The sequence below is a fragment of the Rhinoraja longicauda genome, chromosome 16 (genome assembly GCF_053455715.1).
Source record: "Rhinoraja longicauda isolate Sanriku21f chromosome 16, sRhiLon1.1, whole genome shotgun sequence".
Taxonomy (NCBI): Eukaryota; Metazoa; Chordata; class Chondrichthyes; order Rajiformes; family Arhynchobatidae; genus Rhinoraja; species Rhinoraja longicauda.
The window spans coordinates 12,723,647-12,743,117 of NC_135968.1; the positions used below are offsets into that span (position 1 = coordinate 12,723,647).

Consider the following 19,471-nt stretch of genomic DNA (forward strand, 5'->3'; position numbering starts at 1 on the left):
AGGCTGAAAGGCCTCTGGTAGATGCCCAGTCTGGCTAGTGCTTTATTCGTAGCATTGAGAGCCCAGGTCAGAATTACCAACAATGACCCCTGGACTTCTACACACTTGAACTGTATCTGAGATGCTTATCTAAGATGTATCTAAGTGCTTATGTTTAGTGATACGTTTTGAACTGTATACAAAAATGAATTTCACTGTACCTCAGTACATGTGACAAAATAAAATGCCATTGAAAATGAAACTACACACAATTATCCTGTTTTGTTCTTGGCTTGCCCATAAGCTTCAATATATTTAGTATTATCCCTGCTCCCCCTTATCTACTATAGTTCACTCACAACATTTCCAGCCCAACATCGCCCTAAGTAGCCAGCACGTTAACCCCAGTAGACCTCTCTGTACTATTTATATAGGAAAGAAAACAGCAGATACTGGTTAAAATCGAAGGTAGACACAAAATGCTGGAGTAACTCAGCGGGTCAGGCAGCATCTCTGGAGAGAAGGAATGGGTGACGTTTTGGGTCAAGACTCTTCTTCAGACTGATGTCTGAAGTAGGGTCTCGACTCGGAACGTCACCCATTCCTTCTCTCCAGAGATGCTGCCTGACCCGCTGAGTTACTCCAGCATTTTGTGTCCACCTTCTCTGTACTATCTAGTCAGTGAACCTGAAGATCTCCCCTTTGTCTCTTCCTACTCCCCAATTACACATCATTGCTTTGTACAAAGGAGGTCATAGCCTAACTGGGCTTTTGGGTCTTGGATCTAATAGATATATGTTTGACATACATTTGGTTAAAGAGGTAGAACAGCATCTTCTTTGTGGTTTGATACAGCCTCTTTGCTCTCTGATTACTTGTAAAACCTAAGGTAGCCATGAATTGGATGATCACCAAGTGTGGATAAACGATCACATTTTAAAGCCAAATCCAATATTATTTGACACTTGAATATTTTAACAGTGCAGTTGAAGAAGGCAGGTGTCAGAGAATGTTTGAGGTGCAGGATTTAAAAAAGAGATTTACTATAAGGTTATAAAATAAAATAGGGGATTTTAGTTGTGACAGTGGGATAACCCAAGTATTTACTTACCAGTTGATCACCTGGCTTATCTTGGTTTGCCTTCTCCTGTAGTTGACTGATATTTGTTTGGATTTCTGGTAACTATATTTATGTGTATCCTCCAAGATGCAATTTACTTTTGAATTTGATAAAAGACAGTATGGCACATGCTGACTATTATCAATTGTGCTCGGAACGAATACATAGTTTTATGTGTATGGGCTGATAATATGTCTCTTTGCGCCTTCTGCAGTGGGCTCCAGGAAACATTAACAAGGTACCCATGTCCTTGGTTCTGAACAGTACACATTGGGAAAGTAAATTGTGGTTGAGCAGATTATTTATTGGTTGCCAGGAGCTATTGTCTTCTTGCACTTTATGAACGGAATGTCAGATTTTCATTTTCATTTGGTGGGGATGAATAGAACATAGAACAGCACAGGAGTAGGCCCTTCGGTCCACAATCTCCATGGTGAACATGAAGCCAAGTTAAACGATTTTCCATGATCTGTATGCGATACATATCCCTTTAGTTTAGTTTGGAGATACAGCGCGGAAACAAGCCCTTCAGCCCACTGAGTCTACACCGAACAGTGATCTCTGCACATTAACACTATCCTACACACACTAGGGACAATGTTTTACACTTATACCAAGCCAATTAACCTACAAACCTGTACGTCTTTGGATTATGGGAGGAAACCGAAGATTTCCCACGCGGTCACGGGGAGAACGTACACACACTGTACAGACAGCCTCGGGATCGAACCCGGGTCTCTGGCGCTACAAGCGCTGTAAGACCACTGCGCCACCGTGCTGCCCTATGACATTGGTACCTTGGATGGCCTACATTCTTATTTATTCATGTTGCTGTACAGCTGCAATTCCAACATGGAGATTGCTGGGGTTATGAACAGTTCTCGGGAAAGAAATCCTGCTGCAACCTGGAGCGGACTTGTATTTATTTCTCAACCAACACCATTGAAACGGGTGATCTGCTCTTGTTGCTGTGTGTGCAAGTTTGCAGTGTGCAAGTTAACTGCCTGTCCTCGTACAGTACAATGGAAACCGCATTTCATAAGGACTTTAAAACAACTGGGATTGTCCCAAGATTATGATGGATGCTGTACAAATGGTCAGTTTGTTCACTTGGCTGCTCGTTGTGTTTCCTATGTCGAATGCCAAGTCAGAGTCGTGAGCAATGCTGATCCGGTCAATGCTGTTCATTAACTAACTATGGTAACAGGCTTCGAAGTAAAGTGCAGTTGCCTCCTCATTGCAACTCCTCCCCTTTGTGTGCAATGGGTGTGCTGCAGATAACACTAATGGTGATTGGGGTAGCCCGAAATATTTGAGGCATTGATCAAGGAGGCACAAATGGTGTACAGAAGAATGGTACAATGGTGCAACAGAGTCTGAAGAAGGGTCTCGACCCAAAACGTCACCCGTGCCTTTTCTCTAGAGATGCTGCCTGACCCGCTGAGTTTCTCTGGCATTTTGTGTCTTATCTTCAGTGTTTCAGTGGGGTCTGCATGGGCCCAACCGGAGGTTGCGTGCACTACTCGGGGCTACCACAGGGAGGCGAGTTGGAGCTTAGAGCTCTGGCCATGGCAGCCATAGTCCAGTGGCAGTGCGAGTAGCCATGGAGATGAGGGAAAGCACTGAGTGCCTTCTATGTGACCCTGCGTTAAACTGGCCTTAAGTGGCCCGGTCCATCGCCAGGCCTGGGCTGACGATATATGAACATTGAGGCTGCGATCAGTCAAGGAAGTGGCGCAGAATCATTTCCCATCATGCTGACCATTGAAAACCAAGGCTGGCAGATGCTGTATGCAAGGCACCAGAGTCACAGTGCCACCCTGTCAATTGCTGTCTCATTTACAATGCCCTCTGCGGTGTGCACCTGGTACGGTCTCTGAGTGTAAAACGCTGTCGGGTGTCCACGGAGGGACCAATCTCTGCAGACGAGCTTGTGACTTTACTGTGCCAGGCAGATGCCAGTCAAATGCCTGCTGAGAAATGCCTGAGGAAATGCCCAGTCTGATATCCCCATGGGTATGATTTCACATAAAAGTGACCTGTAGAGCAGTCTCCTCTGAATAAAACTCGGGGCGGCACGATGGCGCGGCGGTAGAGTTGCTGCCTTACAGCGCTTGCAGCACCGGAGACCTGTGCTTGATCCCGACTATGGGTGCCGTCCGTACGAAGTTTATACGTTCTCCCCGTGACCGCGTGAGTTTTCTCCGAGATCTTCGGTTTCCTCCCACACTCCAAAGCCTTACAGGTTTGTAGGTTAATTGGCTTGGTATAAGTGTAAATAATCCCTAGTGTGTAGGATAGTGCTAATGTGCGGGGATTGCTGGTCGGTGTGGACTCGGTTGCCGAAGGGCCTGTTTTCGTGCTATTTTCTCTTTTTTTTAAAACTGCTTTTATGCACGATGTACAAATATGTAGATATGGGTCCAATTTCTCTCTTTAAAGTTAATACCTCATAATTATGTAGTTAATATACATATAAAAATTAATAGGCTAATACTAACATGTACATGAATACAAACAGTTCCTACTTTTTCTTTCCATAATCCTTACACTTATTGTTCTTTTTTAACAGTTAACCTTTGGACTATGTTTCAAGCGGCCCAAAATCTAGGAGGATATGAAGTGGTAAGTCCAGCATTGCTTCATTGCCGATCACGGTCTGTAACTTTTTGCTTCTTTCGGCCTTGTCATTCAGCGGTTTGTATAAATAAACAGTGGCTATGACAAGTTCTTGAGCGCAGCTGAAACCATTCCAAGTGTGTTTATAAATCCTATTTTTTTTTGCGTGGAGGCTAGAGATTAGATCCAGATTTAGAATGGAGCAGATTTATTGTAAAAAAGCTATAAGTGGAAAACACATGTAACAGCTCCTCTGTCAAGGAAAGAAGTGAGCTCTGTAATTTTTTCCCATGTTGCCTCTCAAAGGGGACAATTATAAAGGCAAGCCAAGACTGTGGAAAGGAATTTTTACTTGGCTGCTTACTTGGCATCTGTTCATTTGTAATATGGGAAAGTATTAATGGCTGAAAAGTGAGTCAGTAATGGTTGTTAAAGAATTGTAAAGAGCAATTGTCAGTTGTTTTTGACAAGCTAATATGGAATATTAAAAACCATCAGTACACTGAGCAATGGCTTCCACATTGTATGCTTGTCTGGTCAGTCAACAGGAGATTAAAGCAGTCTATATATAGCATGACTAACAGTTTTTTTAGACCAACTGTTAAAGTACTAACTTTCCAGCTATTTGTGCAGGCTAATTCTGCCTGTAAAATTGACTTTTAAATACACTCATAGAAAATAGGTGCAGGAGTAGGCCATTCGGCCCCTCAAGCCAGTGGTTGATCATCCAGAATCAGTGCCCTGTTCCTGTTTTCTCCCCACATCCCTTGATTCCGTTAACCCTATGAGCTAAATCTAACTCTCTCTTGAATACATCCAGTGAATTGGCCTCCACTGCCTTCTGTGGCAGAGAATTCCACAGATTCACAACTCTCTGGCTGAAAAAGTTTTTCCTTATCTCAGTCCACTCGTGTTGGGTGTCGATCAATGGAGCTCTCACAACTGAGTTCAAAGAGTAACGGCTTGAGTCCCATTCCAGAAATACTAGCACAAAATTTAGAATGGCATTTTAGTACATTGCTGTCCTTTATTGTGGGACTTTGCTGGATTGGGTATTACATTTGCCTTCATTAAAAGTCCCTGCCCCCAAAATTGGTGAAAGATCACAAGTCAACATAAATGCAAATTTTACTTTTACAGTCATCTCTCCAGGTACTGAATGGTTCTGAGTGAAATATAATATTGTGATTCCAGTAATGGATATCTCGAAAAGCTATTTTTTAAAAAAAATCTTTAGAATAGGGGAATTTTTTTAATAAAAGATCATGAGCCGTGATATCAGCTGAGTATAAAAGCCAGTCACTGCTTACGTCAGATGTAGGAGTTTATAAATTTCCATAGCAATATATTTTTGGGCATGACACAGTAATGCTTTCTCTTGCCACTGATTCTCATTCCTCTATCTGTGTCACACCCTCTCTAACTGTCTGCTCCCTCTGCCACTCCCTCTCCTACCCACTCCTTGTCACTTTGTTCCATTTCCTGAAGTCTCATATTCGTTCCCATTTACTTCCCCTATCCCTTTTCTCTTGCGCTTAACAGAATATTAATCGGATCGTGAATGGCCTGCCACAATCTAAGCAATTTCAGCTCCAGGCAGAGAGATATGAAATGTTTAGCTCCTGCATTGTAAACAAAGCAGATTATGTTTGCTTTGTGCTCAGAGTCAAGAATTTATAATGTCTGTATTCATGCAGTTTAATAAACCACCAGTTTGCTAACAACGCATAAAAGCACGCTTCATAATAGAAAGTTATAAATATTATTTACTGAAAGTAGAAAATGTAATTGCCAGCAAATGGATGCAAGAAGCAGCATTGTTTCTGAAAACAAACCCTTTTGTTTGTTTTAATAATAACAGTACCCCTGTTGCCTAGGTTTTCCATTACAGCCTTTAGTAATGAAATTCCATTGACGATTGCACTGTGCAAAAGCCCATTTTCTCTACATGATACACTGTTCTCATACAGGGCTTTTATGCAAATCAGGCTACAGTGAAGCTGTGTTTCCTCTTTGTGACGCCTTTCTGAATATGGAACTCATGCACAATAGTTGCGCCTTGTAAAATTGAATGGGCATTGTGAAATATGACTGCAAATCAAGGGGATGCAAATTGAAATATAAAAGGAGGGCCTTGTAACAGAATCCTGGCGCTGAACAGAAAATCAATATGTTCTTGTGGATCCTTTTACTCAGCCTTTGCATTACCGAGGCTAGCACGTGAATCACGCCGCGTTCAAACGGCAGGTGTACCACTGGATCAGAGTATTGTGGCCTTGCACCAATGCTGACTGAGGGGGTGATACTTTGAAGTGAAGCAAATTGAGCTCTTCTCCTACGGTGGAGATTTGAAACTCTCTTTTACTGGTGATTATTCGGGCAGGCTCTGACATTGGATTTAAGGCCGTGGCTAAACCCATTTCACCTAGATATTCGCCGCATTCAGGAGTAAAAGGAAGCATTTATCACCTTCGCAGCTGGGCTGAACTGGAAAATCTAATTATCCCAGGCACAACCTCTGACCTCCGATATTCAATATGCCCAAATCAGTGCAAATGAAAAATTCGGCAAAAGTTAATATCGGCTATGCAAGTGCAGTCCCACAGTTTACAGTCCAAATTGAGACATTCCGCCAATCGATCCTTTAGAAAGAAACCTTTGATCGACACAAAAAGTTGGAGTAACTCGGCGAGACAGGCAGCATCTCTGGAGTGAAGGAATGGGTGACGTTTCGGGACTAGACCCTTCTTCAGAAACCTTTGGTTTGTCCTTGTTTAGAAATTTCCATTTCCAGTCAAACTGACACAAGTCAGGCATTTTCCTGTTATGGTGCATGGCTGAAAATATTCAGTTAGATATTCCATCCAAAATATAATGTTTAATGTCATGTGGAGCAGATTAATACACTTTGATTTGTACCAGCGATCAAGGACCTAAGGGATGAGTAACTAACTAGATGCCACAGGTGTAGGGAATCAATAGATCACCGTCTTAGGTGGGGGAGTCTGAGTTGCTCACATCCACCCTCTAGTGGTCGCTTATAGATTGAGCATCACTGGACGCATTTGAGGAAAATATTGCCTTTAATGTTAGGGCAGTGCGTGGAGCAGGAGAAGTGGGAGAAAAATGGATTAAAAAAAATCAAGGATTGGAATGAATTGGGAATTAAAATGATTCTGTGGAATAAATTGAATTTTAGTGTGCACGATTCTCCATCTGATGCTTGAAGTTTTGGGTTTCTTTCTGACCTGTACAGGAATACTGTTTGCTGGTGAGCAGGATGTGGGGTTGGCTTGGCTTGGGGATAGGAGGATGGGCCTTCCATAACATCCAGCAGGACATTATTATAGATCAGCACACATCGCCTGTCCCATTTCCTCCACAGATGCTGACTGACCAGCTGAGTTCTTCCGAAGGTAGACACAAAATGCTGGAGTAACTCAGCGGGTCAGGCTGCATCTCAGGAGAGAAGGAATGGGTGACGTTTCGGGTCGAGACCCTTCTTCAGACTGAGTTAATCAGTCTGAAGAAAGGTCTCGACCCGAAACGTCACCCATTCCTTCTCTCCTGAGATGCTGCCTGACCCGCTGAGTTACTCCAGCATTTTGTGTCATCAGTCTGAAGAAAGGTCTCGACCCGAAACGTCACCCATTCCTTCTCTCCTGAGATGCAGCCTGACCCGCTGAGTTACTCCAGCATTTTGTGTCTACCTTCGATGTGAACCAGCATCTGCAGTTATTTTCTTACACAGCTGAGTTCTTCCTGTACCTTGTGTTTTGATCAAGATTCCGGCATCTGAAGTCTCTTGTGTCTCTACCACACATCTGATCGGTTTACAGATGAAGACACAAAGTGCAAGAGTCAGGCAGCTTCTTTGGAGAACATGTATAAGTGACGTTTTGGGTCGGGGACCCTTGTTCAGACTGATTGGCTTACCTGGAGCTCGGGTTTTTTGTCTCGTAAATCTTGCTAAACATCCATGTAACTGGGACAACTGTGCATTAAGGGGGGGAGGTGGGGGGGATAATTCCCCATGTCAGGTTATGCAGCCTGCAGGGGGAGGGCAGTAGTCAGTCTATCGACTAACCCCGTCTCTCCCTGTGATCATGGCAGATAACGGCACGTCGCCAGTGGAAGCAGATCTACGATGAATTAGGAGGCAATCCGGGAAGCACCAGTGCAGCCACGTGTACGCGCCGACATTACGAGAGGTAAGAGTCTGAGAGTAAAAGACGCACACAGGCGCGGGCAGGTCTTTCTATTCAGCTGTTGTTCTGCACCAGGGTCACTGTGGATTTGTAGAAATACTTGAGCAACAGACTGGAAAGGATTTCCACTTTGTTGCCTTAGATGCTTGCTTTAATCATGAGATCACTGGTTAAAAAATTCACATCCGCACTGGGAATTATCCTTGCTGTCGTAACTGGTCATTCTTTATTCCCACTGGTTTAAATCTGCAGTATCCTGTGTCTCCGCTAGTTAATCAGCGGTATGAATCTGCTGCATTAGGTACATTTGGTGAATTGATCTAGGCGGCCGGTCACAAAATAAAGGGGCAGTCATTGAAAATTGAGGTGCATAAAAACCTACTACTCTCGGAGGGTAAATAAATCTCAGGAATTCTCTGGCGCTGGCGGTGATGGTGATGGCTAAATATGTGAAAGATTGAGGGTTATAGGAACTGACACAGTCGAGACGTTAAGGCCAGTCTAGATCAACTATGATCAGAACTAATGGCAGGAGACTGGTGACCTACTCTTGCTCCTGCTTTGTTGTGTCAATCCCAGATGATCAATTCAGACCTCAACTTGATCGCAGAATAGTTAATCCCAGGCAATTGATCCTCCACTGGTGGTTAATCTCAGTCAGTGGTAAACAGCACTGGTTAATACCAGGTGAATAATCAGTGGTGCTGGTTGATCCTCAGGATCTATCCATGTAAAGGATCCTGACCCGAAAGGTCGCTTGTCTATTCCCCCCCTCCCCCCCCCCCCCCCCAGATGCTGATCAAACCACTGAGTTCTCCCAGCTGGTTGTTGGTTGCTCCATATTCCAGCTTCTGCAGTCTCCTGTGTCTCCACTTATCCATTGTATTGGTTAATTTTGTTGACTGATCTGTAGACTGGTTAATGTTGTGTTTTGCTGGTTAATCCTGGCTAAGCAATTCGCTGCATTGATTGATCCTGAACTAGTTAATCACATGCGATTGATCTGGAGCGCTGGTGAATAGCACAGTGTTGTTAATCCTGACAGCAAATTGAAAGTTCTTTTCATTTTGTTCCTATGAAAGCTTCATGCAGCACGTATATTCTGAGTGCATCTTCGGCGTTCGATACCGGACAGAATTCACATTAGCTTTCTTTTTTGATTGCATCAAGAGAGATTTAATTATTGGGTTTCTTGCGCGTCAGCTGCAGTGACATGAAGCACAAAAGCATGCAGCTCCTAGGCAATACTGATGGAGTGGCCTGATTTAGAGGCTTTTTTTTTTCCTCAGGAAAGCAATGACTAAATACAGTATGTTTACACTACCGATTCAAGCTTTGCTACAACACTTTAAAATGATTAAGTGGAGCAGTGTACTGTCAGGATGAATTGTGCTCTGTTTCAGACATGCACAGGGCAGTGTTTATTTTCACATGGATTATTTTGCATTTGCTGCAGAATAAATTCATTTGATTTTTCTTTCGTGTGATGTAGCCTCATGCTGGATGGAAGCTTTTATTTTGAGCAAAGCAGAAACAATTTAATGCTGATGATTTCACTAACGTCCCTCGGGCTTTGACTGGTCCAAGCCTGCCTCTACTTTGTTTTAATTCAAATCAACTCAGATACTTTATAAGCAAATGTCTTAGTCAGCTTTAATTTATTCAGCAACAATCCATCACTGTCAGAATTTAATACAAATTACCAGCTACTTGGCTAAGGCTCTTCAGTGCTCTAAATTTAATTAGTTGGATTACTGATGATTAACTGTAAAGTCAGCATTGATGTGATTCTCTCTGTGAGGTTCTGCTAAGAGTGTATTTAAAGTTAATTTTATTCGGGCCCATAATTAGATTAGAAACATGAATCTGTTTATGAGTTAATTTAAAAGACACAATTGGTAACTGCAAACTATTCTAGGGATCTGTAATCAGCAATTAGCTTCTTATTAGTTTTGCTGTTCTTATTTAAAATGTTAAGAAAACCTTTGGAGTGTGAGGATGTACTACTACCGTCTTGAAATTGCAAACAGGATAATTCTCCCCGCCAGGCTGGAAGCTGCCTTGTTAATAATATAGTGTTCTGTTTGTATTGACTCACAGTTTGAACAATACAACATGATTGCTTTCCCAAAATGCTACCCATTCTAAAATATTCTCAGTGTGCTGCAGAATTAACCCATAAGGTCTTGTGGAAGGATGGAGCCTGCTTCAAGGGACCAAAATGATTTTTTACAATATAGGATTTCAGATACAATAAACACAACTGTACGCTCCTGCTAATTGGTAATATATGAAATGAACCTACAAAGGCAATTGAGGAAGCACCAAACGTGGATATGGATCGTCCTATCAAACCACTCATTTGTAACCTGATGCCTCTTTTTCAAGGCCAATTAGAAATGCTAATAGATGCAACCTTGCCAGCGAGTCAGTAGATGCTTTAGTTGGAAAAGGTCCAAGCCTAACAAAGACAGGAAAAGAAAATTGGTTAACAAAAGAGGTTAGTTAGGTAATTTATCTCATCAATTTGCTGTGTTAATGGATTAAATGAAAGAAAGGGCTACACTGATTTTTTTTTCCCGAAAGAAAATGTTTAGTTTTGAGACAAGGAATGGACACAGGCCCATTGGCTACAGAGTCCACGCCAACAATGCATCACCTGTTCACACTAGTTCTATGTTAACCCATTTTCTCATCCACCTCCCATACACCGGGGGCAGTTTATCAACATACGACAATCCCGCAGAATTATGGGCTGTAGGAGGAATCCGGAGCATCCAGAGGTTGTGCAGCATAGGTTCACGAGGTTAATTCCCGGAATGGCGGGACTGTCGTATGTTGAAAGACTGGAGCAACTAGGCTTGTATACACTGGAATTTAGAAGGACGAGAGGGGATCTTATTGAACACATAAGATTATTAAGGGATTGGACACTTTAGAGGCAGGAAACATGTTCCCAATGTTGGGGGAGTCCAGAACAAGGGGCCACAGTTTAAGAATAAGGGGTAGGCCATTTTGAACGGAGATGAGGAAAAACCTTTTTCAGTCAGAGAGTTGTAAATCTGTGGAATTCTGCCTCAGAAGGCTATGGAGGCCAATTCTCTGGATGCTTTCAAGAGAGAGCTAGATAGAGCTCTTAAGGATAGCGGAGTCAGGGGGTATGGGGAGAAGGCAGGAACGGGGTACTGATTGTGAATGATCAGCCATGATCACATTGAATGGCGGTGCTGGCTTGAAGGGCCGTATGGCCTCCTCCTGCACCTATTGTCTATTATTGTACGGAAACTGTGCAAACTTCACACAAACAGCACACAAGGTTAGGATCGGACCTGGGTATCTAGCACTGCAAGGCAGCCGCTCTTCCAGTTTTTGAAAGTTAATAAGCTGCAGCATCCCACAGGAATCAGTGTCGGGCCACAATAATTAACAGTATTTATTAATGACTTGGATACATGAGTTTCATTCCCATTACTTATGTTTGCCAATTCATGGATGATGAAGCAAAGACGGATGGTATTATTCACAGCATGTGTGGAAACATTAAATTAGAAAAGTTTGTTACTTAAACTATTAATGTGATCCAAAGTGGGCAAAAACCATGGAAAACGTGAAGTCATCCTGTTTTTACTTAAATTTAACAGGACATTGTATTCTCCACAGCAGAACACAATTGCACAGCAATGTTTGGAGATAGATATTCTAAATGACATCACAGGCAAGTTGACAGAAGAGAACAAGTGACTGAAAGATTGAACTAGGATCAGACCTTTAAGGATTCTTTAAAAGGAAGGAAGAGGTGGAGAGGTAGAGGGGTTTTAGAAAGGAATTTCAGATCTCTAGGGTTTGGTACCAGGAGACATAAACACCAATGGTGGAGCTACTAAACTCATGGATGACGGAGCAGCCAGAACTGAAGTGATGTTGATATGAAGGATTGCGGGCAGGGATGTGAATAACTTTCAGTCTGAAGAAGGGTCCCGATCTGAAATGTCGCCAGTCCATTCCCTCCACAGATGCTGTCTGACTTGTTGAGTTACTCCAGCACTTTGTGTTTTTTTAAAAACAGCAACTGCAGTTCCTTGTGTCTCTTTTGACAATAGGTGATGTTGATGATGGTAGACAAAGGAGCTGGGAAGCACTACCTGCCCACAAGCATTACATCAGCAGTCTGAACCATTAATAAAAATCAAAAACCTGCTGGAAATCTGGTGTAAAACTAAAAATGCTGAAAACACCCAACGGGTCTGGCAGCATCCAGGGAAAGAGAAAATGTTAATGTTTCATGTACAGCAAACAAACTGCTGGAGGAACTCAGTGGGTCAGGCAACATTTGTGGAGGGAAATGGAGGGGATGACGTTTTGGGTTGGGACCCTTCTTCATGGAAGGTTTTGGCTTTAGCTCAGGATTCCAGCATCTGCAATCTCTTGCGTCGTTCGTAAAATTTCCAGTCTTTGACCTGAAGTGTTAACCCTGTTTTTCTTTCCACATATGCTGCGTGTTTCCCAGAATTTTTGTTCTTATTTCTGAATGATTTAGATGCAGATTAGTCTGTCGTATACACCAGGGCACAATTAAATTCCTGTTCACATGATGCTCAGATAGTTAACAGTGTGTGTATATAATAATGATAAATACAACAATAAATGCAATTGACATATGTGGAAACTGACGCCGTGTTTGCAGGTGTGTTAAATCTGAAGTTAGGGTGCTTCCATTAATCAAAGGAATTAAGGAATGCACTTAAGACAGGTTGATGGAAATTTATCACAACAGAATGGTGCAAAGAAGTAGTGCAAAAAAACTCCACAGTGCAACAATAGAAGAACCAAATGAGATAGAGCTAAGAGTAAGAGTATGTGCCAACATCTCTGGGAGGGGTGTGTGGAAGAGGTGTCGGGTTCAGGAGTCTAATAGCAATGGGGAAGAGGCACTTCTTAAATGTTATGTCTGGGCTTTCAAGTTCATGTTGCTTCTCCCAGAAGGTAGAAATGGGAATGGCCGGTTGGCAGGCATCCATAATGATAGTTCCAACCTTCCCGATGCAATGAGAAACAAGGAACTCAGCCTGCATACCCCGTCACAACAGACAACCCAAAAGAATAGAGAGACCATCCCCATCGGATTTGTGAATTTTTAAGTGTTGTGACTTTAACAATAAGTAGGCCAAGAGAGGTTTTTTCCTGCAGATGCGGGTTTACGGAAAAAAGGAGGCACAAAATGCTGGAGTAACTCAGCAGGTCAGGCAACATCTCTGGGGAACATGAATAGGTGATGTTTCGGGTCAGGACCCTTCTTCAGACTGATTCTGTCCCAAAACGTCACCGGTCCATGTTCGCCAGAGACGCTGCCTGACCGCTGGGTTGCTCCAGCACTTTGTGTCTCGCTGATGTAAATCCTTAGTGACAGTGGGCTGGATGGAAGAAGTGAAAAGCCTGTAAAGGACTGGGCTCTCTGCAGGCTCAAGCGGTCAAGAACAGAGTGTACCTGGCAGAGATGTGTCCCGTCATTTGTAATTTAGGGAGAGGAGTGTGCAAGAGAAGGACTGCTGAGGGAGGGCTGGATGTTGTTGGAACATATGTGGAGATCAACACTGTATTTGCAGATGTGTTCAATCTAAAGTTGGTGTACTTCCGGTTAATCGTGGGAATTAAGGGTTGTGCAATAAAGGCAGGTTGATGGAATTTTGTCACAGATCAGGCATGACCTCACTGGAAGATGAAACTTGTTCGGAGGCCTAAATTGCATATTCCAGTCCTTATGACCCTAAAATAAAAGACCAAAGCTGACCTTACTGAATCACTGAGCGGACTGGAGTGCGGTGCGTACTTATTAACCCGCACATAATGCACGGCCGGTTTCCACTGGACACGGATGGAAAGTGTTGTTTCTTTGATAAGATGTATCTGGGTGGCAGCACTGGCTCCAACAGGGAAGATCATGGGTTCAAGACCTGCGTTAGAAACTTGAGCACATGCTCCGAGCTGACATTCCGGCCCTGTACCCAATCAGTGATCATCTGTTAGAGATGCCACTTCATGGGTGAAAATTTTCCTTCTGAGGTGAACATCAAAAGGATCTCGTGGGGCTGTTTAAAATACAGACCAAGCTTTTTTTCTGCACAACCCAACACTGATTGAAAAGCCTTTAATGTTGTCATTTACCGTGTTGCATTGTGTAGGATCCTGTTACGGACAAATTATTTGCCTCCTTGCATTGCATTACAGAGTTGACCTTCTTTCAAATCTATTCCATCAGCAGTGAAACACATTGTGACTTGCTGAGTTTGTAAATTTTAGATCTTACTTTCCTCATCTTGTGATTTATTGAATAATTTCTCCTTCCTCAGGCTGCTGTTCTGGAAAGCTGACAAAGGGTTAATAAATGACAGCAAAGAAATTACTCATTGTTTTTTTACACCCGGTAGACAGTGATTGGCAGGATCCCAAGCTACATCTAGTAAAAGATTTTGTTGGTCTTTGTTCCAGACCTGCATTGAAAGATCTAACAAGAAATTAATATCAATTGCTGACTACAACAATTTGGGTATTTTGTGGGGTCCAAATCCAAAATGATGAACACAAGTTGCTTCAATAAACAATTCCTCAGACTAATTTAAAACAGAGCATTGCATTCCATCCAGCTATGCTCTTATTACAGTAACCGTACCTCTGTAAGGAATCAGGGGGGGGGGGAGACGCAATGTAAAAAACCTCTCTTGGCCTACTTATTGTCAAAGTCACAACACTTAAAAATTCACAAATCCGATGGGGATGGTCTCTCTATTCTTTTGGGTTGTCTGTTGTGACGGGGTATGCAGGCTGAGTCTTGCATTATCTTTCACTGCGGCTTTCACGGATGGTCAGATTCTGTTTTTTGGAAAGTTTCTTGAGATACTTATTTACTGGAAAGTTAATAGATTTGCTAATTGATGCTCTTGACCAAAGGTCAGTGATAGTGGCCAGTGTTGAGTGTCCCAAGTCCAGGCAGGTTTAACAACAACAAAGCGCGGGCGGCACAGTGGTGCAGCGGTAGCGTCGCCGCTTTCCGACGCTTTCAGCACCAGAGACGTGGGTTCAATCCCGACTGCATGCGCTGTCTGTACGGAGTTTGTACGCTCTCTCCGTGACCGCTTGGGTTTTCTCTGAGATCTTCGGTTTCCTCCCACACTCCAAAGGTCTACAGTTTCGTAGGTTAATTGGCGTCTTGGTATAAATGTAAATGGAAGGGAAGCACATTATTCTAACTGTTGACCATTTTTATTTCTAACTGATGTTAGTTATTTTGTTTTCAACTCGGCATCTGCCCTTGTGAATTGGATCAATGCCTGATCTAATCCTTATTTATTAATAGATTCTTGCTATCATGGTTATAATTATTGCACAGGAGGAGGAGGAACCTATTGGTATTTGTTTATTATTGTCATATCTACCAAGATACAGTGAAATATTTTGTTTTGCATGCTAACCAGGAAAATCATAACCATACGTGAGAACATCAGGTAGTGCAAAAGAGAAAATAACCAGACTGCAGGATTTAGCTACTGTGAAAGTGTAGATTTTTTTTAAAAAGTGCAAGGGCCACAACAAGGTACATTGGAAGATCGGGAATTTGTTTCAAGTTTCAAGTTTATATAGCACATTTCATACAGCAATGGCAATTCAAAGTGCTTTACACAGAGCATAAAAAATACAGAACAAGGAGAAAAGGTAGGAAAATACAAATAATAAGCGTAATAAGATAAATAATTAATAGTTATAAGTAAGATTAATAGAGTATTGGGGAATCATAACAGAAGCCTCCTCGTGGCGATCCCCCACGTGCATGTGAGAGGTGCATTCAACAGTGATTACAGTGGGGAAGATGTTTTTGAATCTGGTGGCACCTGCTTTCCAGCTTCCGAATCTCCTGCCTGATGGGAGAGAGGTAAAGAGAGAATGACCAGGGGAGTGAGGGGTCCTTGATTATGACGGCTGTTCTCATGAGGCATAGATGGAGTTGATGGGATGGGAGGCAGGTTGACCTGTGTGATAGCCTGGGCTAAGTTCACAACTCCCCGCAATTCCTTGTGGTCTTGGGCAGAGCATTTGTCATACCAAGCTGTGATGCATCTGGGGCAGGATGCTGTCTACGATGTATCGCTAGAAATTGGTAGGGGTCATTAGTGATGTGCCAAATTTCCTTAGTCCTCTGAGGAAGTAAAGGCTTTGGCACCCCTTTTTTGGCCGTAACATTGATATGGTTGACCAGGGCAAGTTGTTGATATTTACACCTATGACTTGAAGTTCTCAACCATCTCCACTTCTGTACCGTTAATACCAACTCCATACTGACGTCAATGACCAGTCCTCATGAACCTACATGATCTCCCGAAAGCACATCACTTTGTTTTTTTTTTACATCGGGAAGATATTGGTCGTCTTACCGCACATGGGAACCTCAGAATGGAGCAGGGAGTGTTATAAATATGTGTGGGAAGAAACTGCAGATGCTGGTTTGCACCGAAGATAGATACAAAATGCTGGAGTAACTCAGCGAGACAGGCAGCATCGTTGGATAGAAGGATTGGGTGACGTTTCGGGTCGAGACCCTTCCTGGTATCTGTGAACTGGTCCAAGTAGGTTCTGAGGACATGGCTGGGGACTCCAACCAAACCAGTCGCTTTCCACGGGTTCACTCTAAGGAAGGCCGATCTGCCATAGAGGCCCACCGGAAATTGGAGGAACAGCACCTCATATTTCGCCTGGGCAGTTTGCAGCCCAGTGGTATGAACATCGACGTCTCCAACTTTAGATAGTTCCTCTGTCCCTCCCTTCCCCTCCTCCTTCCCAGATCTCCCTCTATCTTCCTGTCTCCACCTATATCCTTCCTTTGTCCCGCCCCCCTGACATCAGTCTGAAGAAGGGTCTCGACCCGAAACGTCACCCATTCCTTCTCTCCCGAGATCATGCCCGACCTGCTGAGTTACTCCAGCACTTGGTGAATAAATACCTTCGATTTGTACCAGCATCTGCAGTTATTTTCTTATACTGACATCTGTGGTGGTGTCCGTGGGTAAAGGTGCACCCAGGACTGTTGGGACAGGTGACGTCATAGCACCGACCCTCTGCTTAAAGCAAGCGTAGAACGCTTTGAGTTCGTTGAGGAAGGATGCATTGTTGCCAGCGCTTCTGCCGACCTGCCCTTGTCGCCATTGTCGCATGCAAGCCTTGCCACAACTGACGGAAACTTATTTTACTAGATTGTTTATAAAGTAGGGATCAAATCGCAGAATGTATTATGGATTTGAGCTATTGTGCGTTACCAATAAGCCAGGCTGTCATTAGATACGGTGTCTGTGCAGATTAATCTCTCCACTGTCGCTCTGTAGTTACTGTGCCACTTTTGTACCTGCACGTTGTTGAAGAGAAACCATAAATCAGTTTTTTTCAGTGCGAACAATACTTGAACATGTGGGATGTTACATTGTTCATTTCTGTGTACTCCTTTCATAATACTTTTCAAGCATATTGCCTCTTCTTCAGCAACAGTTATTTTAACACGTGACATTTTCCAGCTACTTTTCAATTTTGTTGTGAAGGAATTTTCTAAGGTATTTTCGGTTTGTTTGCAGGAATGTTTAAACAGTGCTGATAAGGATATGATTGCTCCAGCTGAAAGCTGCAGTCCTTGTTTAAAATTGCCAATGTAGTGATGGGTGGATTGATGGAATCAGGTCGTAAATAAGTAAAAACTGCAGGACATGGATTCCAGTGGTACATGGATTTGTTTCTGCCGTGTTTCTCCAACTAGGCTACTTTATTAACATTAAAATCTCATTTGAAATCTCTGCCAATCAATGTTTTTCCTCTTGAATGTTTTAGACTGAGTATTGTGTTAGGGTCTGGAGTGTTTGTCTGTGAGTTCCTATCCCTGCTTGCTCCTGATAAGGTAGTAGTTGGACCCTTTCATTTAATGGAAGTCATACAGGATGGAAACAGGTCCTCTAGCCCAACTCATCCATGCGGACCAAGAAGCCCCCCCATCTAGGCTAGTCCCATTTGCCCGCGTTTGGCCCAAATCCCCCTCAACCTTTCCTATCCATGTACCTGTCCAAGTGTCTTTTAAATGCTGTTTTAGTACCTGCCTCAACTACCTCCTCTGACAGCTTGTTCCATATACCCATCACCCTCTGAGTGAATATGTTGGCCCTCAGGTTACCATTGAATCTTTCACCTTAAATATACATCCTCTGGTTCTCTGTTACCCTACCCTGGATTTTGTGCATTCACCCTATCTACACACCTCATGATTTTATACACCTCTGTACAATCACCTCTCAGCCTCCTACGTCCCAAGGAGTAAAGTCCTAGCCTGCCCAACCCCTCCCGATAGCTCAGCCCCTCGAGTTGGAGCACCATCCATGTAAATATACTCTGCATTCTTTCCAGCTTAAAGTCCTTGTGGTGAAGGTTGTCCCACGCTACTGCTGAAGAACATACTGAGCTACACATTTTCCTCGAGTGCAGGAACTTACACTTGTGCTTTCTAGCAAACATTTGGTTGTCAGCGTCACGACTGAAGTTGTTTGAAAGCTTCACAGTGTTCAAAAAGGAGGCTGTGTTTAAAGTTTCCATTCTGCTCCCTTGAGAGAGCCGACCATTTCCCCGTGTTTTCTATGCTGCCCTTGATTATCATGGCACATTGGGTCGAAACATGATTTCAGCAGAAAATGCAAAGGAAGGCAGGCTCGATTCCTGGGAATAGAGAGAGATTATTGGAGACTGGTCTGCAAAGGGTTGGTTACCCCAGTAGTTACATAGACAGCAAATGGTTGGTAGCAAATTACTGGACATTCTCTGGAAGGTATCAGGTGACATAATAAAACAAGAGAGCCAAGCTCAATCAGGTCAGGGCATAATGTTTTGAATCCCTGACTGTCCTTCATCTTCCACTGTTCTCGAGCTTGACTTTATTATAAGGCCCAGGTTAAATTACATGTTCAGAGCTGATCAACATTCCCATTGCAGGTTTTAGAAGTTGCACCTTTTAATGGTCCTCTGTATAGTTTTGTGTATCAAGTGACAGGAAGTGAGTGTTTTATAATGTTGGGCAGTGTCAGGTTAATAATGGGATTAGATGGCCAGATAAAGGGGACTGGCACTAACTTGTAATTTTACTAAACGTGGGCAATCATTGTCCCACTGATATAAAACCAACTTAAGCTTGTGCTGGGGCACCTTCATTCTGAGGGGGAGGGAGAGACCAAAACGAGAGACCATATCTAAGTGAAAACATCCACCTACAACATTATATATTGTAGTAGCTGATAAATTCAAAGAAATAATTCAAGCGAAACTTATTTTCTCAGAGTGTGGACCTCAATGCCACATGGAGACAGAAACTGCATAAATATGTTTCAATGTAAATTAGATTAGTAGATGAGAATGAATTAAGAAATTATGAAAAGATAAGAAGGTAATGGAAAGAGACTCATGAAACCAGCATTGATTAATTGAGCAAATGGCCTTGCTTCTGTTTAGCAAAATTCTGTGCAGTGTATATTTG

The 19,471-nt window shown here is 42.9% G+C and overlaps 1 protein-coding gene across 1 annotated transcript in view; it reads left to right on the forward strand.

Annotated features, from left to right (window-relative positions):
- The window catches only part of arid5b (AT-rich interaction domain 5B), a 145,021-nt gene that overhangs the window by 104,650 nt on the left and 20,900 nt on the right, over positions 1-19,471 (forward strand). The window contains exons 7-8 of the mRNA XM_078413241.1: positions 3,672-3,724; positions 7,832-7,929. Coding sequence (XP_078269367.1) covers positions 3,672-3,724; positions 7,832-7,929 — 151 coding nt within the window. The remainder of the gene's footprint in view (positions 1-3,671; positions 3,725-7,831; positions 7,930-19,471) is intronic.